General features: G+C 43.3%; 1 protein-coding gene across 1 annotated transcript in view; it reads right to left on the bottom strand.

Annotated features, from left to right (window-relative positions):
- Positions 1–518: 518 nt before the first annotated feature.
- LOC117872004 (sodium channel protein type 5 subunit alpha-like) overlaps positions 519–24,128 on the bottom strand; it is a 99,875-nt gene continuing 76,265 nt past the window's right edge. Inside the window, exons 19-26 of the mRNA XM_034759935.1 lie at positions 21,243–21,416; positions 20,589–20,711; positions 15,683–15,961; positions 14,848–14,901; positions 6,159–6,300; positions 5,403–5,503; positions 4,732–5,002; positions 519–3,295 (exon numbers count right to left, since the gene is read on the bottom strand). Coding sequence (XP_034615826.1) covers positions 2,070–3,295; positions 4,732–5,002; positions 5,403–5,503; positions 6,159–6,300; positions 14,848–14,901; positions 15,683–15,961; positions 20,589–20,711; positions 21,243–21,416 — 2,370 coding nt within the window. The 3' untranslated portion in view covers positions 519–2,069. The remainder of the gene's footprint in view (positions 3,296–4,731; positions 5,003–5,402; positions 5,504–6,158; positions 6,301–14,847; positions 14,902–15,682; positions 15,962–20,588; positions 20,712–21,242; positions 21,417–24,128) is intronic.

The following is a 24,128-nucleotide window of genomic DNA, read 5'->3' as shown; positions in this document are numbered from 1 at the left end:
GGGGGCTTCATACACTTACACATAATTCAAAGCTTTGAGAAGTGCAAGATCGCTGGTGTGCAGAATGCTAAATACTGTGTGTGTGCAGTGCACAAGATGGGGCAGGTACCTACCTCCTACAAAGACGTGTGCAGGAATTTAAATTTGACTGCTTTTAGAGCAGCAGTCAGGGGCTGGGGCAGCGAACAGTGGTCAGCCGCTGGGGTTGGAGTAGTGGTTGGGCTGGGTCTGAGGCCAAAGCAGCGGCCGGGTCCGGGGCTGGAGCAGAGTTCGGAGCTGGGGTAGCGAACGGTGGTCAGCAGCATAGTTCCACTGATTTCAATAGTACGGAGTCACAGACTTCAATGAAACTATGCAGATTCACACCAATAAAGGATACTGACCATGGTGTCTAGCTTCAAAGTACAAGGAGAAAGTAACAGCATGGGCCCAAAATTCCATAGTGAAAGACCATTTATTTACACCAGGAGAAGCAGGGGGAATAAAACAGAGAGAAAGATAAAAGGGGTTTACAAATATTATTTATTATTTTTTGTATTCAAATAGTACCTCGAAGCCCCAGTTAAGACTGGGACCACACTGTGCAAGGCACTGTACATATGCATAGTAAGAGGCAGTCCCTGCCCAAAGAGCTCACAATCTAAATAGATAGACAGACAAAAGTGGGAGAAAGGGAGATTTATTAAAGGAAGTATTATTATTCCCATTTTATAGAGGGGGAACTGAGTGAAAGAGAGATTAAGGTACATCTGCACTGCAGTCAGACGTGATTTTCCTATGGTCACATGGAAAGTCTGTAGCCAAGCAAGGAACTGAACCCAGATCAGAGTCCCAATCTAGTGCCTCAGGCACAAAGCCAAGCTTCTTTTCTGTTTGAAAACACTGCGGGGAAGAAAGGAAAGCTGTGCCTCCCCTGGACCAGTCACCCATGATAGTCACATAAATCTTGCCACTTTTTTTTAATCTTATCTTGAAAAGTGATTTACATATACAATTAACAGTTTTAAATATGGAATATAAGTGTCAAGAGAGACTTGAGTGGTCTTGTGGCTCTGAATACCTGACAATGCAACAGAAAGGAAGACAAATCAGTAAATGAAAAGCAAAATGGTTCATACAGAAAGTATGAACCCATGCATCTCAAATAAATATTTACAAACATGGTAGAAGAGACTGAAGGCAGGCCAAGGTGTAGAGTTCTTTGTGGAGAAGTTGCGGCTAATTATATCATGATGTCATAAGAGTCACAAAGATCTTTAGAAAGAAAACATGATGAGGATAAAGATACCAACTTCATAATTCCAGAGGAAAAGCAGTTCAGTTTTGTGTAAAAAAAAAAAAAAAAAATTCTAATGTAATTCATTACTGTTTCTGGAATGTTAAGTATTACATTCATTATGTCATTATACTGCAGTAACTTGACTACAATAGTATACATACCATGGCTATTGTTTAAATTCATCATATTGGAGGAGTTCCAGTACAGTTTGACATATCAATGGGTCATGCAATAGCTATGTTTATGGTATGTGGGTCACAGAACTGAAAAGATTGGGAGTCATTAATCTACCAGGTTTATTATCAAAGTGTTAATTACGCTATATTTTACCCCCCTCCCTACTTCAAAACCCTCACAAACCATTACATTTTCTCCCACCCCTTTCCCAGACATCTTGAAACTTATTTTCCACTTCTTGAACTTGGTCCATAATGAGGCAAACCAATCTAAGTGGGTGGGTGTTTGGTTAGCAGAAGTAAGCAAAGTGCAGTTCTAATCAGCTCTGTGTCTGGGCCATAGTAACAAGATTCCAAGGATTCTGCCTTAACTCACAACTGCCACCAATATAACAGTTATGACTCTACACAGATACTTCCTAGGTATATCTAAATATAAACATTGAGTAAAGTTGAATGTAGCAGGGTCAAAGGTGACAGCTTATGAACTCCCATAGTTAAGGGTAGAACCCTTGTTTCTTTTGCAACTAATGTTTAAAAAGAAGGCTGTTTCAGTTGCTATATATTTACATCATTATATTCTGTGAATATTTTAAAGCATTATTAACAAATTATTAAACAATGGATTCTTTATCTTTGTCTGGAGATAGCTGACAACCTATAGGTACATCACATTTGGAAGAGTCTGCCGTCTTTACCTGGAGGTTGTCATTAGTATCCCCAGTGACACTGTTATAGGATGGAGGGAAAGATGTTGAGGACACAGTCTCGGACTTGTCTAGATTCCTACCATAATTTTCATTCATCATGAATGCAATGAGACCTTCCTTCTGTGAAGCATCTTCAAGGATGTCACCATCACAAGTTCTGTGATATAAAAGAGAGGCCTGCTTCATGGACCGTTGAATCAAATGACTCCTATAGGCCCTCTGGATAATAATGGCAGAAACCTCCTCTTCTTTGTGTCTGAGCGTGGTTGTGATTGGTTCATGAAAAAACCTGGATGGATTGGCAGCCATAAACTTTTCCTCTGTCTGCTCTTTTAGTTTGTCCATTTCCCCAGATTCTCCTAGCACCCGTTTGGTAAAAGCAAACAAAATATCCAAACAGTGGATCCTATCTCCGCTGGCCAAGGGAAGGTCCATGGCTATGAGTTTAATTTTGTTTGGTTTTGCTATGCGTAAAGGTTCTGCCAAAGCATCTGCAAAATCTGAAAGTACAGAATACTCAATAAATTGAGTTGCTTCAGGATCAAACTTCTCCCAGATTTTATAAAACATATCAAAGTCATCTTCACCCACAGGAACTGTACTTTCCTCAGTGGCAACATTGAAGTTCTCTAAAATAACAGCTATATACATGTTTACAACAATGAGAAATGATATAATGATGTAACTTACAAAGAAAATAATACCCACAACAGGTTTACCACATTCTCCCACAACATCTCGTATGTTTGGATCACAAAAGGGAGGTTCAGTGTTTAAAATAGGACTGAGAAGACCATCCCAGCCAGCAGATGTTGTCATTTGGAAGAGACAGAGCATGCTATTAGCAAAGGTTTGGAAGTTGAACATGTCATCAATCCCACTCTCCCACTGAACATAAGCAAAGTTAGCCATGCCAAAAATGGCGTAAATAAACATGACCAGAAAAAGTAAGAGGCCAATGTTGAACAAAGCAGGAAGGGACATCATTAAGGCAAAAAGGAGAGTTCTAATTCCTTTGGCAGCTTGGACAAGTCTTAGTATTCGTCCAATCTGAGCCAATCGAATGACTCTGAAGAGTGTAGGTGAGAAGTAATTTTCAAATGCATTAACAATGTGAGAAAGCAGAGTGCCTAAAGAAAAAAAAAAGGATCAATCAGTTAGAATTTCTAATTCCTTCTGAATTAGTAACTGAAAGAAATAATATTATTCGTAAAACTGATATCTCCCTGACATTAATGCATTGATGATCTAGCATTGACAACTCTTACAGGAAAACTTACACATTTTAAAAAAAGATTAATGTCTTATCTGTAAAACTTTAGAAGTTAAAAAAATAACACACCTTTATGGAATTATTGTGCCCACAAAATCTGTGAGCTGCTGCACAAGGAAAACACACATGTATACATAAGTAGGTGTTTTACGTACAGCATTTTGCACAGCCACTGGGTGTGTAGGTTATGTGACTGTTTTAACATTTGGTCCTAAAGGTTGAAAAAAATCAAAGTTCAAATAACAAACCAAAACATGACACCAGAATCATAGGCACTCAGATGCCTAGATGAGAACTATGTAAGCAAGATAGACAGAAACAGATAAAGTAAATATAAGTGTAATCCATGTTAACAGCGGCAAAGAGTCCTGTGGCACCTTTTAGACTAAGACGTATAGGAGCATGAGCTTTCGTGGGTGAATACCCATTTCTTTGGATGCATGTAGTGGAAATTTCCAGGGGCAGGTATAAATATGCAAGCAAGAGTGAGAAAGGCTAGAGATAAGCGAGGTTAGTTGGCTAGCCATTCTACAAAAGCAGTTTCTCCTCCCTTGGTGTTCACACCTCAACTGCTAGAAGAGGGCCTCATCCTCCCTGATTGAACTAACCTCGTTATCTCTAGCCTTACTCAATCTTGCTTGCATATTTATACCTGCCCCTGGAAATTTCCATTACATGCATCCGAAGAAGTGGGTATTCACCCACGAAAGCTCATGCTCCTATACGTCTGTTAGTCTATAAGGTGCCACAGGACTCTTTGCTGCTTTTACAGATCCAGACTAACACGGCTACCCCTTTGATACTTGACATCATGCTAACAGTGTGGCTTTTGGCCCCTCTCTTGTGATTTGACCTCTTTATTAGTCTGATAATGCCACTAAACTAATGGAGAAGGTCCATTTTTTGTGCATCCTTTGTCGAATGATTAATAGACTTTATTTAGAAATGTATTAAGTGCATAAAAAAAGCATATATTCCTCTTACATGAGGAAAAGGCATGAAATCTATATTTATTCATTCATTTTTTGATGGTTTCCAGTTAAGTTAAATTATTTTTTTTTTTCAAAATGGCTAATGGTGCCAAAAATGCACATGGGTCCAAACGTGATACCTAGGGAACCCAGAAAGCGTCGGAGTGGATTTCCAAAAACCATACGGCCAACTCCTAGAGCAGAAAGGGGGAGGAACAAAATGGTAGCAGGAGGGACGGGGGGGCATGGAAACATATAAAATAATATATGGTAATGAAATATAAAGGGCTATTACTGAGCTTGTTGGTATATTTTTACCTACCAACAACAGACATAATGACCACACTTAAATCAAATATGTTCCAGCCATTGGTGAAATAGTAGTGTCTCAGAGCCAACAATTTCACGATGCATTCTACAGTAAAGATGGCAACAAAGAACATGTTGATTTTGTTAAGAATGTCAGTCTTCCTTATACTTTGATCATCAGTTTCCACCATCATAGTGATCATGTTAAGGCAGATGAGTATCATGATGATAATATCAAAGGCTTCGCTTGTTACAATGTCAAATAAAACCCCTTGGTATTTGTTCTGCAGGGGGAAAAAAGAGTATTTAGTATTAATTATGAAAATGTGGCCATGCTTAGGCATGCATATTTCCTTACTAGCAGTCTTTATATGTTTCAATGTTATTTAATTTCATTATCAATAGATATATTAGAGAAAGGTAGAGTATAAAAGATGATAGCATAATTCCCTTCCCATTCTGAAGGATAATCAATTCCATGGTAAATATTTCTGCAAAGAACTTCATAAATATGTATTCTTTATAATCCTTCATTGGCAATTTCTATGAACATTCTCTGAACATCAGTGGAAACAAATACATATATATAATTAATGAATACATTTTTGGGTGGATTAAGTTAATTTCACTATGGATTTTCACTGATTAGAAATATTTTAGTTGGAAGAACTCAAGTGGTCTCACCAATGGCCTTGGGATGGGTTTTTGGGGTTTCTTGGATCCCAGTTTTTTCATTGCGTTATAATATTTTCTCTGTTCTTCTGTCATAAAGATGTCTTGTCTACCTAAGTATATGGAGATAATGATACTGTTACTATTGATGAGAAATTTTTAATTTTAAATTTATAAAAAAACATCCCTGCTGTGCAAGTCTAAAATATTGGAAGCTAACATTTCTTTCTTTTTCTGCCCTTTTATCTCTTGCTGTTACTAACCCTTCTCACAGTACCTAATTGGGACCAAATGCATTTTAAAAAGTTCTGAGGTGGCACTCCACTGGCTCAGAAAACAGGAAAATGACTAGGCACATGAGGGAAGGATCAACTTGTTCCTGCCCCTTGACCTCCTGTTGTTGCTGCCCTTACCAGCTCTGGCACACTGCCCAATCCCAGAGCTGCTCCTCAGACCCTGTCCCACAGTGCTTAGCTCCAAGGTAGGGGAAGTAGCATTCAAGGGACTGTGTAGCTGACTTCTCAGCCTCTTGAATCAGTGCTGCCTCTGGAGCTAACAGCTACATGGAGGGAAACAAGGAATGGCGAAGGGGAAGCACTTCATAGCACTTACACTTGTAATGCTTCCTCAATTAAATTCAATACTGATGCTGTTCCACGTAATAAATGTAAATAAATGTTTTAGAGATTCAGTGTACAGCAGGCATCCTATACACTGAAGACAGCATGTAAGGGATATATCAGGGGTCTGGAAACATATCCAATATACTTATCTTTTTCTTTTGTTGGTTAAAATTGTCAATAATGACACCAACAAAGAGATTCAGTGTGAAGAAAGATCCAAAGATGATGAAAACCACAAAATAGAGGTACATGTACGGATTATTTTCCTTCTTTGGCTGTTTTTCTTTCTGCAAAAATGATAACCAAGATGAAAAATGACTGAAAACAATATGCCTCTGTTCCTAGAATGAGTTCGAAATCAGTGCCTCGATTCCCCCGTGCAGACTTCATTGCAGGATATCAAATTTACTACATCACTACAAATCGTAAAAAAAAGTTGTCTAGTTAAAAACTCTAGTCGGCAACAATAAGTACTCCTGACAGAATTCTGCGCCCTTGCAGGAGTGCAGAATTCATATGGCCCACATATTTCTGTGTAGAAAAATGCAAAATCTGCCGGGCGACTCGCATCTTCTCTGGTAGCTCATTCAGTGCATCTATTCCAGTGTGCTTGGAGCAGCCTCAGAGATGGGGGAGAGGGGCTGGGTGGTGGCTGGGTGTGCATGCCTGTGTGGTTGATCACTGGCGAGGTGTGGGGGAGAGAGGCTAGGCGTATGTGCGTGCCAATGAGAAAGAGAGAGAGAGAGAGAGAGAATCTGCCCCTCTCTCTTGCGACTGCAGCTTGTGGCATGGAAGGGTAGAGCTTATTATGCAGGAGGCTGGCTATATCCTGGAGGCACAAATGTAGAAGCGTGCCTCTGTAGTAACATTGTTAATGTTCCTATTGTTAGTTAACTGTTCCCATTCTCAGTCAATTCCCCCAGGAGCATAAAACCTGTAAAAGTTTTAAGGCTGTTACATTGCCAATGTGATGTAAAGGAGCCTTCTTATAAATGACAGTAAGGAAATCTTCAGCTAGAAAGATCTATGTGCTTTTTCACTTTTTTCTTGTGCCAAAGTGGCACAATGGGGTTAGATTACAGCTCAGGATTTATTTTACTTACCCATTTAAAAAAAAAAAAAGACTTTGAGGGCAAATAAAACATTTACCAACCAGTCAATAAAATGTCCGGACAATCAGAACCAAGCACTTCTGAAAGTACCCAGCCAGGTCCAGGACAATGATTAGCAAAACTGTATGACTTTCATGTATGTAAGTCTGAGCAATTTAAAATAACAGTCTGCCCTTTTTTTTTTTTTTTTTGCTGTTTGGTGTTCTGTAATGTAATTTAAATGAAAATCCAGGATTATAACTGGAATGCTGGGTATGCTACCAAGTGTTTGTAACTTAGCTTTCATGTGTTTAGGAAATGCTGACTAGTTATTGTGACTTTTTTCTGTATTGTAGTTTAAATAAATTACCAAAACAATTGAAACTGGGGTGATTATATTGTATTATTATGACAAATAAAATATGCAGAATTTTGAATTTTTTGGCACAGAATCCCCCCAGGAATAAATAAGTCTTGCATTTCATGGATGCATTTGAGGAGAGGGAGAGAAATCTGCAGTGACACTGTTGGATAACGTTAAATCTAAGGACACCACAGAAGACGTGGATGACAATTTTACTGAGAGCAATGTTTCTCCTAACACTTGACTATCCTTCTTGGTGACCTGAAAATATCTTCTAAAAATAATATGCCAAATTTTCTGTTGTCAATGAAGTAAATGGGCAGTGAATTCGGCCCAATGTATTTTAATGGTATTATTGTTTTGATTTCTCTGCAATCTTTAAGGTCTTCTCTGTCAACATATGGAGGAGATCACTGCAACTGACACTGATGTTGATTATACTTGTGCTAAGAAACTTGTAGGACAATATCTCCCATTCCATTTATGCTGCTGACAAAGAAATTAAAAGCTTGAAGAATGAATTATTTTAAGGAGAGTGAGAGGAGTTGCACTTCTGTCTTCATGCAAGGACACATAGGAAAATGTTTCTCTTTTTAACCTTCTGTTTAAAATATATATCATGACTTAGTCAACGGGAGTCTTTATTGACTTCAATGAGAGTTGAATCACATCTTACAGGCATGATTTTCAAAGGTATCGAGGAGCAACCAACAGCTTTGATTGAGGTTGGTGGGAAAAGACAGTTACCTTTTCCGTAACTGCTGTTCTTCAAGATATGTTGCTCATGTCTATTCCACAATAGGTGTGCATGTGTGCCACATGCACCAGTGCCAGAAGTTTTCCCCCTAGCAGTACTCGGGGGGGGGGCGGCTGTGACCCCTGTAGTGGCGCCTGCCTGGCGTGGTATAAGGGAAGCTGCACGCTCCCCCCACCCTCAGTTCCTTCTTGCCAGACAACTCCGACAGAGGGGAAGGAGGGTGGGATGTGGAATAGACATGAGCAACACATCTCGAAGAACACCAGTTACAGAAAAGGTGACTGTCTTTTCTTCTTCAAGTGATTGCTCATGTGTATTCCACAATAGGTGATTCCAAGCTATATTTGTTGGAAGTGGGTAGGAGTTCACAAGTTCCCAGGACGGAGGACATCCCTGCCGAACCCAGCTTCATCCCTGGTCTGGGGGACGATCGCACAGTTTGAGATGAACGTGTGAACTGAAGACCATGTGGCGGCCCTACAAATGTCCTGGATGGGGACGTGGGCCACGAAGGCAGCCAAGGAGGCCTGCGCCCAAGTCGAGTGTGCCCTCACAATGAGGGGGGGGGGGGGGGGGGCACCCACCAGCTTATAACAGGAACGGATGCACGAAGTGATCCAATTGGAAAGCCGCTGAGTGGAAATTGGCTGGCCCCTCGCGCACTCAGCCGAGGCAACGATAACTTGTGAGGACTTTCTGAACGGCTTATTCCACTTGAGATAGAAAGCCAGAGCCTGCCGCACATTGAGCGTGGGGAGACGGTGCTCCTCGCTGGACACGTGAGGCTTGGGGGAGAGGACCGGTAGAAAAACGTCCTGACCCATGTGGTAGACGGAGACCACCTTCGGGAAGAATGAACGGTGTGGGTGGAGCTGGACTGTGTCCTTATGAAAGACCATGTACGGCGGCTCGGAGGTCAGGGCCCTGAGCTCCAAGACTCGCCTGGCCAACGTGATTGCAACCAGGAAGGCCACCTTCCATGAGAGGTGAGACCAGGAGCATGTGGCCAGTGGTTCAAGCGGGGGCCCCGTGAGACGAGCCAACACCAGGTTTAGGTCCCACTACAGGACCGGGGGTCTAGAATACGGAAAAAGGTGGTCCAAACCCTTAAAGAACTGGCCAGTCATAGCACGGGAAAATACCATGTGCCCTTGCACCGATGGATGGAAGGCCGATATGGCTGCCTAGTGCACCTTGACTGACGAGGGTGCCAGGCCCTGGGCCCTCAGGTGGAGGAGGTAATCAAGGATAAGCTGTATCAGGGCGGTCACTGGGGGAGACACCCCAGTCAGCCGCCCACATAGAAAACTGGGACCACTTCGCCAATTAAGCGCGGCGAGTGGAGGGCTGTCTACTTTCGAGGAGGATGCGCTGAACCTGCTCTGAGCACGTCCTTTCCTCTCCACCTAACCACCGAGCAGCCATGCTGTGAGATAAAGAGCCATTAGGTTGGGATGGAGGAGGCGGCCCTGGTCCTGAGAGAGCAGGTCCGGGCGGAGTGGCAACGGCGGAGCTACCACCAGGCCCATGAGGGTCCCATCCCAATGCTTCCTGGGTCACACCGGGGCAATTAGGAGGACCCGGGCCTTGTCTGACTTTATCTTCTCCAGGACCCTGCTGATTAGAGGGAACAGGGGAAAGTCGTAGAGAAGCCGGCATGACCAGGACAGGAGAAAGGCTTTGGAGATAGCGCTCCTCTCCAGGCCACACCCCCCCCCCCCCCCCCCGGAGCAGAACTGGGGGGCATTGCCGGTTCGCGAATAGGTCCACCTGGGGAGTTCCCCACCTTCGGAAGAGCCGGTGGGTTATTTCCGGGTGGAGGGACCACTCGTGTTGCAAGGAAAAGTCCCTGCTCAAGCGATCTGCCCTCTTGTTCCTGGCCCTAGGTAGATGGAAGGGCTTCAGATGGATGTCGTGGGCTATACAAAAGTCCCACAGCCTTAGGGCTTCGCGGCAGAGGGTCAGGCTCTGCCTTGCCTGTTGATACAGAACATCGAGGCCGTGTTGTCTGTGAGGACCCTGACTACCTTGCCCTCCAGGTGAGAGTGGAAGGCCATACATGCCAGCTGCACCGCCCTGAGCTCCTTGATGTTTATATGTAGAGTCAGGTCTTGAGCCGACCACACGCCTTGGGTCTGAAAGTTCCCCATATGGGCCCCCCAACCCAGGTCCGACGCATCGGACACCAGCTCCAACAACGGGGCCCTGTTCCTGAACGGGACCCCTTGGAGCATGTTGTTTGGGGTGGACCACCACTGTAGGGAGGCGATCACAGAGTCTGGCATGGTGAAGACTTTGTCCATCCTGTCCATGGCCTCGGAGAACTTTGAGGCCAACCAGAGCTGGAGAGGCCTCATCCTGAGTCTGTCGTGACAGACCACGTACATGCACGCCGACATGTGATCCAAGAGTTGCAGGCAAGCCCTGGCTGTTGTCACAGGGAACCAAGTCGATGAGGTCTTTCAGGATCTCGAATCTGTCTGGCAGGAGAGAGGCCCTGGCCGACACTGCATCCAGGAGCAGCCCAATAAACTCTATGCGTTGGATCGGGACTAACACGGACTTGGTGTTGTTTACCAACAGGCCCAAGACGGTGCACGTGGACAGGAGGAGCGCCATGTGATCCTGCATCTGTGACTGGAAGGTGCCCTTGAAGAGCCAATTATCCAGATAGGGAAATATCTGGACCCCCTGTCGTCTGAGGTAGGCCGCTACCACCAACATGCATTTTGTAAACACCCTGGGGGCAGTGGACAAACCAAATGGGAGGACTGTGAATTGGTAATGATTCTGTCCCACCACGAAACAGAGGAAGCTCCTGTGCCCCTTGAATATGTGGATCTGGAAGTAGGCATCCTGGAGATCGAGGGCAGCGTACCAGTCCCCGGGATCCAGGAAGAGGATGATGGAGGCCAGGGAGACCATGCGGAACTTGAGCTTCACCATGTACTGGTTCAGACCTTGGAGGTCCAGGATGGGCCTGAGCCCGCCTTTGGCCTTCGGGATAAGGAAATAATGGGAGTAATACCCCTTGCCCCTGAACTCCTCGGGCACTGCCTCTATCGCTCCTAGTCCTAGGAGCCGCCCCACCTCCTGCTCAAGCAGAGCTTCATGCAAGGGGTCCCCAAGAGGGATGGGGGGGGTTGGGCAGGGAGGAAGCACACTGGAGGGTGTATCCCCGGGAGATGGTGTGGAGGACCCATCGGTATAAGCTTAGCTGTGACCATTCTGGGAGGAAAGCACACAGCTGGTTGGAGAAAGGAAGCTTTATTGGGGGTGGATCCCTGATGAGGACTGGCGGGGTGGCCCTGAGCGTCCCGTCAAAAACGTCTTTTCCCTACCTGCTTGCCCTTGGAGGACCCAGGCGGGGAGGGTAGGCCGAAACTGCCTCTGAGGCCATCTCTTATGGTCCCGCTGCTTCTTATGGACAGCCTCGTACTTCGCAAGAGCGGCCTGGGCGGGAGTTTGCTGCGGCTTGAACTTAGGTTTTGCCAGAGCCAGGACATAGACGCCCAGAGTCTGGAGGGTTGTGTGGGAGTCTTTCATGCCATGCAGCCTTGTATCTGTTTCCTTCACAAACAGAGCTTTCCCATCAAATGGGAGAGCCTGAATGGAAGACTGCACCTCGCTGGACAGCCCAGAGAGCAGGAGCCATGATGCCCATCTCATGGACACCACAGAGGCCATTGATCATGCAGCTGTGTCCGCAGCATCCGAGGCTGCCTGCAGGTACCCCCTAGCGGCCGCTGCCCCTTCCTCTACTAGCACCTTGAACTCCTTCCTATTGCGCTTCTGGAGGGAGTCCTCAAACTTAGGCAGGGAGCCCCACAGATTGAATTTGTACCGGCCCAAGAGAGCCTGATGATTTGCCACTCGTAACTGGAAGCTCGAAGATGAATAAATTTTCCTTCCGAAAGAGTCCAGTCTCTGAGAGTCTTCGTTCTTTGGGGTCGGGGCTGGCTGACCCTGCCGTTCCCTGTGGTTGACTGACTTGACCACCAGGGAGTTGGGCGCTGCATGGGTATATAAGTACTCATGCCCCTTAGTGGGTACAAAGTACTTGAGTTCCGCCTTTTTAGAGATGGGGACCAATGAGGCTAGTGTTTGCCACAGGGCATTTGAAATCTTAGCCACCCCTTCATGGAGAGGCAAGGCCACCCTGCGGGGTGCCGATGGGGACAATACATTAAACAGGGAGTCTGAGGGCTCCTCCATCTCTTCTGCCTGGAGGTGTAGGCTTTCTGCCACCCTCTTTAAGAGTGCTTGGTGGGCCCTGAAGTCCTCCTGCGGGACAGAGGGGGGCGGGGCTGCAATCACATCCTCCAGGTGGGGCGAAGAGGTTGGTGCGGTGCTCTGGGTGTCGGCTGGCACCGGAGGGTCCGCCACCTGGTCAGACTCTGGGCACGGTGCCGAAGACGTACGTCCCACCAACTCCTCTCTCGGAGGTCTGGAGAGAGAGGTCAACAGTGCTTCCAAAGCTCCGACCACCGAGTTCCCACTGTGGGCTGCGCCGGAGGCCACAGTGCCCACTGGTACCATTGGGCTTGCCATGACGCTTGGTGCCACTGCACCTGCTGTGGCACTGGTGGGTCTGACTGTCTGGGTTGGCTGGCCTGGTCCATCAAAGGACTGCAACAAATGGAGACCAGGCTGGCGTAATATCTGCTGATGTCTCTGGACTGGGAGAAGTGGCAGTGCCAGGATCTACGACGGCCACAGGACCGTGACCTCGACATGGAGGACTGTACCGACGGTAATAGCTGCTCCACGAATGGCCTTGAAGGGCAGACCCGCAACGGCGAGACGACGGCGATCGACCCCCGGGGCTGCAATGTCTTGGCGGAGACTTGGAGCGGGAGTCCGAGCGGGAACGGCATCGATGATTATGCCATGACCGACTGCGGTACCCTCTCCGAGATAAGGACTGACGGCGACGCTGGGGTCCCCTTGATATTCGCTCCTTGAGGACGAGTGGTGCTGCGAGTCCCAGCCGGATGGGACCCAGCCAGACAGTCTAGTCAGTGTCGAGGGCAATTCACCTGGACTCTGCCTCGAGCGGTCACTGGATGGTGATTGGCATCAGGAACATTCCCTTGACCAAGACCGGTACTGGACTGGAGGCAACTGTGGAGATCCCAGTGGCAGCTTGCCTCTGGAGTGTGGGGCCGACATCGGTGGTGCTCCGGGCACTGGCATGGACATGACGTCCTGGGCTGCCTGGAGGGCTTCAGGCATGGACAGCATCCGGACATCTGGAGAGGCCTGTCCCGAAGGGGCCGGGGTATTCTGTTCAACTTGAGTCGGAGGCCTGGGGCCTGGTGGGGATCGAGGACTGCCCGACATGGGGTTAGCCTATGTCCCCAGAATTCCCTCGGTGCCTCTGCAAAGAGGGAGTCTTCCTGGCCCTCTTGGCGTGACCCAAGGACAGGGAATGGTGCTGGCTGGTTGATGGCACCGGAGGGTCGCCGCGTACTGACGCTGGGGTGCCAGGTACTGGTTCGGAGCAGTGTGCCGGGGTCGGGGTCAGTGCCGACTTCATCAGGATGGGCCGGAACCTAATTTCCCTCTCTCTTTTGGTCCGAGGCTTAAACGACTTGCAAATCTTGTACCTTTCGCTGATATGGGTTTCTCCCAAGCAGCGCAAAAAGTCTGCGCGCGGGTCACTTCTTGGCATAGAACGCCTACAAGAGCCACACAACTTAAACCCCAGAGCGTGGGGCATGCCCCGGCCCAGGCTCACTGACTAACTAAACTAACTAAACAGCTAACTAACTACAGGTACTAATGCTGAACGAACGAACAGTTCTGGGTACGAGCTACAGCAAAGCTGGAGCAGAGAAGTTCCAACGCACCTTCACTGGCAACAAGAAGGAACTAAGGTTGGGGGGAGTGCGCAGCTCCCCTTATATTGCGCCAGGCAGGCGCCACTCCAGGGGTCGCAGGGAGCGCTCCCCCCCATGGGTACTGCTAGGGGAAAAACTTCCGGCACCAGTGCACGTGGTGAGCAGGCACACCTATTGTGGAATACACATAAGCAATCACTCGAAGAAGAACTGTTGAGCACCCAACATTTGAAAATCTTATTTAGGAGCCTAACTTCAAGCTTCTGCTTTTGAGAATCTTGGCCTAGATGTGTTCTTCCAATTTAAACCTTTGGTTGAAAAGTTATTCTATTACTGTTGGGAAAAAAGCAACAAAGTTTTAAACAAACCCGAGAAAATTTATTTTTGAATGTGGTTACATTTGAGCTCATTCATTTCCTCAGAAGATATGCTGGTAATTTTGTTCAATTTAAGTCCTTTGGATGCAGGACTGTATCTTCCTCTGTTTTTTGTACAGCATCTAATGCAGTGGAACCTTAATCCTGACTGGAGTCTCTAGGTGGCACAGTAATGCAAACATTAAATATAATAATAATAATTAATAAATAATGCTTGACCATTTATTTTAAATGGATGCTCATCCATTTTAGCTCAGTAAGTAGATAGCACCAAAAAAAACAATGAACAGACTATATCTACACATTGTGTTCACTAACACTAATAAGCACGAAAATTACAAAACACAAGTAAAAATTGGAGAGATGGTTACAAGAGAGAACATTTTAATTTTCATGACCTACCCCTCGTGAATCTACTGCTGCATACATAATGTCTGTCCAACCTTTAAATGTTGCCTAGAATAACAGAAAAATTATTAAAATCATATTAAATTTTGAGGATGAGATTGTTTAGCCTGTTTACAATATCTTTGTGCTTCTGAGATGGTGCAAAAGGACTATAGTCTGTCCACAAATGCCCCGCACAGAATTCCTCTGGTGTAGGCTATCTCCTTACTAACATGTTTGTGACAGAGTTGGGCTCTAGGTGTCGACCCCCCCTCACCCGTACCAGTGTAGAAAGGATGTCAGGGGCAAGGAGGACATGTGTTGCAGTGACGTTCCACTACAGCAGTCCTCCATAAGTTATAGTTGATTAAGGATCCAAATCTAGCGACAAAAAACAAAGCTGCCTGACAACAGCTCTAAATTGTTTTGGGGTGGGGGTTGATCACAACAAATCAGGGAATTGGAACCAGCCCACTGATGCTCTCTCCCCACTTCCCATTTCTGCACTGAGCTTTACTCAGTGCAGGAGAGAATTTTGCATTTAGTTTAATGAAATTATAACAAACATTTCATAGCATCTTCCCAGGAGATAGCTGCAAATCAGAGGAGCACATTTTCAAATGGTTACATCATAAGTTCGTAGCTCACCACTGGACACTATATGTGCATACACTGGAGGAAGGGACCCTGAATGGGCTAACCATATTGCCAGTCTCAACATGGGGAGGGGATGGGACAGCAGGCTCTGCAGGACCACTGCTTCCCACTCCTTGCAGATGTGGGTAAGCAACTGGAAAAACCTTGATTCCATCCCACCCCACAATGTGCCAGTCAGCAAAATAGAACTTACCACCTGAAGAAGAGCCAGATAACCAGAACCAACATTATCAAAGTTGACTTTACCATTTGTCCAATACATTTTTTGTGTCTCATTATAGGCTGTGCAATTCTGTTTGTTCTTAATACTTGTATTTAATTCTGATTTTCCTTCAGTCAAGTTAACGCATTTTCCAAATTTTCCTGCAAATAGGTGCACTCCCATGATACTAAAAACGAGCCAAAAAATGAGGCAGACAAGCACAACATTCATGATGGAAGGGATGGCACCTACTAAGGCATTCACCACCACCTTAGGAGAAATGAAAGGAAAACATGCAGTTACTATAGTTATTCACATGTGCAAAGCCTTAAACAGCTATTTGCTACATTCAACTGTTTTGAAAATCTAAGCAATCCCATGCCATTTCAGCAAACAGTTACACACATGAGTAACTTTACTCTCAAATACTTCTACTGAAGTGGCAATTATTTTGAGTAAAGATTCTTACATCTATAGTGTTGGCAGGATCAGGCCCTTCGATTGTCAATTCTTCCGGACAGGAACCTGTTTTTTGTTTTCTGTGAAACACCTAGTGCACTTGGACGCACTATTAAATAACAATAAAGTATTTGAATGTAATGGTAGAATATTCACTTTTGGAGCTTCCCTTTTTTTTCTTTTTTTCTTTTGAACAAGATTCTAAATACACATTATTTCTTCATGAGGATTAATACAGCGGTCTGTTTTTATTCATGTCAGCATGACATTTATTCAAGTTGTGTGGAAAATTAGTTATTAGAGGATCAATAATGAATCTCTGGTAGATATGTAAAGGTTGCTGCAGATATTGTAACTTCCATGAGAAGTTCTGCACAATTCAAGAGTAACCTGGAAAGTGCCAATTCAGCATGTAAGTTTTGAGCACACTTACAAGTTCCACTGGTATGAAAAAATAAGATCTACCATAATCTCTCCTGGGGAAATAGCAGAAATTGTGACCAACTTGCATAAATTACACATTCTGACTCATGCATGATGGAGACTAACTTCCAAAGTGGATCTCATTACATCTGGCTAGGTGTTTCAAGGAGTAACCTCTACTAATGATCTCATAGAGTAAACAGATGTCAAAACTGTCACTTCCCGCTTAGGACAGGAACTTCTGTTCATGGCCCAGTAAAGGGCAGAGTAGAACCCAGTACCCCCCAAAAGTAGGATATGGGTGATCCTTTACCTTCACACAGGTCACAGCCAGTGGGGCAAGCTAGCTTCCCAAAGGCAACACTTTGAAAAAGAGCAGTCAAGCAGACCACTGGGAATCCCCTCTAAGAAATATCTAAAGTTAAAGTGGGAGCCTGGGTTTATTGGGAGGGTGGAGTGGGAGTGTCCTAAACTGAGTGAAAGTATAGCATGACACTCACCCTATATGCCAGTGAATACATTTCAGATTCATAACAAATCCCAAATCCAGGCAAGCTTTTCTTGTTTCCTTACAAGTTTCATACAACTTTCAAATTAGAGGAGAGAGCAGGAAAGAAACCTCAAATATTGTACTAGTCAAGTTTGTGCTTGCTGGGTTTGACATGCCCAGAAAAGCCTTCAAGGTCTATATGGTTTGTGCAGAAACTATAGCATTTCCCAGACAAAAAACTTTATGATAATGTTAAGGTTATAAATAAATATCTTGATTCAGAACAACATTTTTAGAACACCGGGATTATATAAATAGAGGACAAATCTGTAGTTAAGATTGTACAAGCTGTCTTAACTATACCCCAATATCCTCATGCTGCCTTTAGTGATACACCAAAAACCCTCATCTCTACCTGTCCTGTTTCATATAATTTCCAGTCTGGACTACAAATCATCATGAACCACCAATCGCAAATGGCCTACAGACAATTGTGTATAATCTTTTGATTCACTTCCCTTTTATAGATCAGAGACATCAACATCTTACTGTCCATAGACAGTTCAGATGATTGACATCCCCCGTATCAACTTTCCTCTATGGACAACAGACAACAAAGATATCACATCAGACTTGTAGTATACAGATAGTACAACTTGCCAGAGACGGGTATATAGAATGCCACTTCTACAACACATTTTCCTTTCTTTCCCGTTATCCCAAGAGAGGCTCTCCAACTGACACTGTGGGGCCAAAGGACTGGGAGGGGAAGCAGCAGCTGTGGAACCTGTCTAGAGACACAGGACCCCCACATTGACAGACATCACCTTCACTGGATCTACCAAGATCTGGAACTGATCTCCTGGCTCTTCCATAGGAAGAGCAGTGGCAAATTCCTTATGTAGGATCTTCCCACATATAGGTGATGATTTGGAGAAAATACTTAGCAGAACAATGAAAAGCAGTAGATATGTTAGTTACAAAACTGCCTTCAGCTACCCTGTGCAACTCCTGTGGAATTCAACAGAGGTTGCACAGTTTTAACTGAGGACAGATGTGGACCAGTTATCCAGGATTCAAAGCCTTCCTGCCATGTAAAATATAAAAGCCTTTGACTTAACATAAAAGACATCTAAAAATGCATTTACACCCTCTATCACAACATGTAATTGTTTTCCCACTATATGACTAAGTTTTTGTTACTACTGTATGCCAATGACTCACATTAGCATTCATATATAATGATTTAACAGTCTTTCTATAAATTCCAGTCTATATTTGAATGAGTTTGCTGCTCAGTTCTTTCATGCTATCATAGACTTTAAGGTCAGAAGGGACCATTATGATCATCCAGTCCGACCCCCTGCACAACGCAGGCCACAGAATCTCACCCACCCACTCCTGTAACAAAATTAGGATCTTCTCTGCTGACACAAGTCTTTTTTTCTCTTTTTCTCTGACATTTCTGAGCCTAAGACAAAGTGATATTGATTCACAAAAATGAAATTTTATCTATTTTTGAAACTGAGTATGAAAATGCCAGGTCTTATTCTCCATCATATCACAGTATTTCACTTTCTTCTAAACTATTAATATAGTATTTCTCTGTCCCTTTTGCATTTCTCTACATATCACAGAAAAATGACATTACACATTCACAACAGGTAATCATGAAGGCCACAGTATGGATCAGATCCTCAGTTATCGTAAATCAGTATAGTGTGTCCTTCACAACTAGCTTCAGGTAGTGTGAGTTTTTGCAATGTAACCCAGAGATGCTGAAGGCAAGGGTCATGGTAGGTAGGTGAACATATAAGATTCAGGGGGCAAAGTATGACTTTAGACACTCAAGTGAATCCCCAGCTTTTTCTATCACTAGTGTGTACAATACCATATTGTGAGTGACCAAGGTAAATTATTTTCATTATTAATTATGATTATTAATTAGTGAATTTAGTGCTAGTGAAAGGGTCAGAACTGGCAGGCCTCGAGATGGAATTCTTATATCCATAGAACATGTATGTAGATTAATTAATGATAGTACAAATTTCCCCATAGTATCCAACTAATGTCTCAACCTTGAAGTGCAATTACGATGTTGGGGGAAGAAGGAGGGAGAGGGGAGATTATCTAGTTTGCATTAGAGATGGGTCTAAACCAAAACCTTTAAACAACCTGTGGTAAGTTTTAAGGAAATCTTAATCCAGTTTCAAACTTCACTGTTGGTGCGTCTTTCTCTTATGGGTTGAACCATAATCTCTGGTCTAAACTTCTCCAAACTCTGGGAAAGTTCAGATCTGAATATTGTGAGTTGGACTTATCTCCAGTTTCCACATTCACTGAATCCTTGACCTTTCTGCAAGTAGTATCAACAAGGGTTCCAATTGTTCTGGTGGTTTTGTTACCTTAATGCAGACAATTTTACTTTAGAAACAGGAATGAGCCATCAACTTATTGAACATTCTATAGATATTAATGACTTTTAGTTCATACAAACATGTACTGAATCTGAATTTGATATAGATATAATAGGCTCCCTATCTTAATACCAGTCTCCTGAGTTTATATAATTATTACATAATTAATACATAGTTATACCTTTCCTTAGCACAATTAAGGATTTTGTGTTTTGGAATATAGTTTTTGCTTTCATTTATTGAAAAAATTATATGGTACCTTGCTATGTGTGTCTGCATCAGAAATCTTAGGTGGATTTGTAAATGTTAATTACACTGCTAACCTACATATCGTGTGTTGCCATGTGATCTGCAGTATTAGTGGTGCACTTGCTGATATAGAATACAATTGTAATAATTTGCTAATCATGTAATGATAAAAAGGAAATAAAAAAATAAATCCAGATCACTACAGGTCAAATCCTGGTCCAATTGAAGTCAATGGGAGTTTTGCGGACTTAGTAAGATCATCAAACAAAAATAAACAGATACGAGAACTCCTGGAGAAATATTAATTCACCAAGAAAATGCAAAAGTGAACAAGAAAATGTTTGGACAAACAATGAACACAAGTCATATGGTTACAAGCTAATTATGGCATTCCAGATTTAAACTGAAGTATATTAGAGGATTTTTTTCTGTGTGTGTGTAAATTTACTTATACATTTTCCAGATTTATAAGTGTAAGATTACTTTTCTTCATTATTTAAAAAAAAAAATACTCAAACACTTTGTGACTGTTTCTATGTCTGAATTCAAGTGAAAGAAAAGAGAAAATCCAGTGAAAATCAGCCAAAAATGATTTTTGAAATCTTATTGTTCTCTGTGTTTCAATTCATTGTTCATTAAACCACCATGAAAAATCCAAAAATATATAAACTTTGAGCATGATTTGATTTTTTTTTTTTTACAAAATAAAGTTTTAAAAACTCCTCTTAACATTTAACTCAAATGTAACCTTAACTATTATGCAGCACCATAATGAAAGCAAACCCATATGAAATAGGGGTCTTTTACATGCTTGATGTTCACACAGAGAGGCTTCAGTGATTGCTTTATTTACTCTTACCCTCATCCCTTCAAATTGTGACAATGCCCTTAATGGTCTCAAGGCTCTCAGGGTTTTAAGGGATTTCATGGGTCCCATTTCGGTATTTCCAAGTGAGCTGGCTATAAGGCTTGCTAAAGAGACCTGAACAGAGAGAGACAAAAAATATTAGCAAAATCCTGCCTTCTGGTTTTCTTTTTTCCCTTTTTTCTCATGCTTACAAACTCCTATCTGTGAAAGTATGAAATGGCAGCCTGTACAGTACAATAGAAATGCATCTTAAGGGGACACTAAGAGGTATAAAATAACAAGTGAAATGCAGGCCACATTGAAGTTAATAATAAAACACTCAGTGATGCCAAGATTTCACCCAATCTATTTTAACAAAACAAATGTACTTGACCTGTGTTACTAATGTTACCTTAGATTATTAAAGCTGTAGGAATTTTGAGGCCAAAATTTTAACAAAATGACTATTTTTATTGCCCAAATTGAGATACTTTGAAAGGTCTGGTTTTTCAAAGGGTAGGTGCTCGGTACTTTCTAAAAATCAGTTCTGCTTCAAATGAAGGTGCCTCAATTTGGGACATCCAAAAAAAAAAAAAAAAAAGTGAACATTCTGGTGTTCTATACTACGTAATCCAGTCCGCAAAACTGATCAAATGCAATACTTACACCTACAATTAGGAAGTCAAGCCAACACCAGGCATTGGTGAAATATTTCTTGAAGCCATAAGCCACCCATTTCAGAAACATCTCCAGGACAAAGATGTAAGTGAAGATTTTATCAAAAAATTCCAACATAATTTTAATGTTTTTTCTTTTCTCAAGATGTATATCTTCAAATGCCTGAAATAATAATGCTTAGATATAACCCACTCTACAGATTTTCATTGGAATATTGTAATGTTGTGAACGGTTACACAAGAGTTTAACTTTACACAAAAGTAGTCACTCTGAAGGTAATCATGATGAAATGGACGTTCGACATTTTGGAGGGGCTACAAAATATTACCATACATAAAAAAAAAAGTGAGTCCTTGCTCCATTATACAGTTGAACTGTAGTAAATTTGTATTTTGTGGCACAGCAATCTATTTTTGGCAGAAATGTGTGTGATAACAGTGATATGGGAAAAGAGAAGATACAAAGTCAGTGAAGATGAGCGACGGAAATGCCAACTTTGCTATATTTTATGCTTCTCCATATATTACATTAGCATCTATGAATCCTCCAGGTATGAAAGCTGAAAGGACATTGTGTGTGGTCACTTTTTTAGTGATGACGTAATCACACATAATTGATTATTTCAACAAGCGAAGAGCAGGTTCTTAATCAAAACTGTGTGTGCATTTCTGCTCTAGCCAACCCCCCTGTGGAAAGTTGACATATTTCTTCAGATAAAGAAGACCCCCAGATAAATCAGAATCCTAGAAGGAGAATTTTGAGAGGGAGCAGCAGTAGATGTGATGTCCCTCAGATACTGAATATGTTACATGTGGAAGTTTGGGAGTTGCACCCCCCGTCTCTACGAGAACCCTGATACAAGTGTAAATAGGTATAAACTCAGCAAAAAACAGACCTGACCAACTATCACAAAAACAACGAGGAGTCCGGTGGCACCTTAAAGACTAACAGATTTATTTGGGCATAAGCTTTTGTGGGTAAAAAACCCCACTTCTTCAGATGCATGGAGTGAAAATTACAGATGCGGGCATAAATATATTGACACATGAAGAGTAGAGAATTACTTTACAAGTGGAGAACCAGTGATGACAAGTCCTAATTCAGTCAGGGTGGATGTGGTCCACTCCCAATAATTGATGAGGAGGTGTCAATACCAAGAGAGGGAAAATTACTTTTGTAATGAGCCAGCTACTCCTGGTCCCTATTCAAGCCCAAATTAATGGTGTTAAATGTGCAAATGAATTGTAGCTCTGCAGTTTCTCTTTGAAGTCTGTTTTTGAAGGTTTTTTGTTGAAGGATGGCTACTTTGAATAGGGACTGGGAGGGGCTGTCTGCTGTAGTGGTTTTACTGTTCTGCTAATAAAACAGAAACTAACATGAAAGAGACTTGCATGGTGACAGGTTTCAGAGTAGTAGCTGTGTTAGTCTGTATCTCCTCGTTTTTGCTAACATGAAAGTGAGGCTCTGCAACTGAGTGCAGAGTGACCAAACTATGTAAAGGTGCAGAATATCTCATTTCTCCACCCTCCATTAAAATACTTTCCAAACATATATACATTACCATTTATGTGGATAACATAAAACACTATATAACCTAACTAAAAATTGTGGGTGGACTACTGCAGACTCTTAAATTGCAAGGGATTATTCTACCTTGGAATAGCATCTCTAGTTAATGTGACAGGGCAAGGCCAGATGCTATAGTAAAGTAGTGAGGAACAGGTATGTTAGCCCCAGGCTAAACAAATCCCTGGTACCATGGTAACCAAATGGCAGTTGCTCCAGGTTAATCAAGACACCTGGGGCCAATTAAGATCCTTCTAGAAAGCAGTGGAGATAGCTAGGTTGATTGGGACACCTGAAGTCAATCAAGGGCTGGCTGGAACTAGTTAAAAGCCTCCCAAGGTAGTCAGTGAGGTGTGCATGTCAGGAGCTGTAGGAGGAAGTTGCGCTGTGGGAGAGACTGAGCAGTACACACCATATCAGGCACAAGGAAAGAGGCCCTGAGGTAAGGGTGAAGTGCATCTTGAGGAAGTGGGGGGCTGTTGTGGGGAAATAGCTCAAGGAATTGTACGCGTCCTGTTTCTAAAAGATCAGCTACCATAGCTGATACTATTAGGGTCCCTGGGCTGGAGCCCAGAGTAGAAGGCAGGCTCGGGCTCCCCCCTTGCCCCTCCTGATTAATCACTGAGACTGGGAGACAGAGACTGTGCAAGGGAGGATAGCTTCTCACCTCCCTCGCTGGCTTATGATGAAAATGGCTCAATAGGCTGTGACCCTTGCCTCTAGAGAGAGAAGGGCTATGTGAAGGGTCACAGTGAGCCTCTGATTCATTTGCAAATTCAACACCATTAATCTGGGCTTGAATAGGGACTGGGAGTGGCTGGCTCATTACAGAAGCAGCTTTTCCTCTCCTGGAATTGACACCTCCTCATCTATTATTGGGAGTGGACTACATCCACCCTGATTGAATTGGCCCTGTCAACACTGGTTCTCCACTTGCGAAGTAACTCCCTGCTCTCCATGTGTCAGTATATAATGCCTGCATCTGTAACTTTCACTCTATGCATCTGAAGAAGTGAGGTTTTTACCCACGAAAACTTATGCCCAAATAAATTTGTTATCCTTTAAGGTGCCACCAGACTCCTTGTTGTTTTAGTGAGCCTCTGAGGCTAGCAAAATCCACCAGGAAATGCGGGACCCACGGAGATAAGGACAGAGCTTTGTCACACTAAACAATGTATAAGTTCAGGTGCAAGCACTGGTTTTTGCACTCTCTTGGGATACCATGGTGATGGTGGGGAAGCAATGTCTGGTACAACAAGAACAGTCTGTGGTACAGAATCAACCGGGTCCGGTACTAAAATTTGTTCT

This window comes from Trachemys scripta, chromosome 2 (genome assembly GCF_013100865.1).
Source record: "Trachemys scripta elegans isolate TJP31775 chromosome 2, CAS_Tse_1.0, whole genome shotgun sequence".
NCBI lineage: Eukaryota > Metazoa > Chordata > Testudines > Emydidae > Trachemys > Trachemys scripta.
Note: the sequence above shows the minus strand (reverse complement) of the source record. Positions and strands in the feature narration are given on the sequence as shown.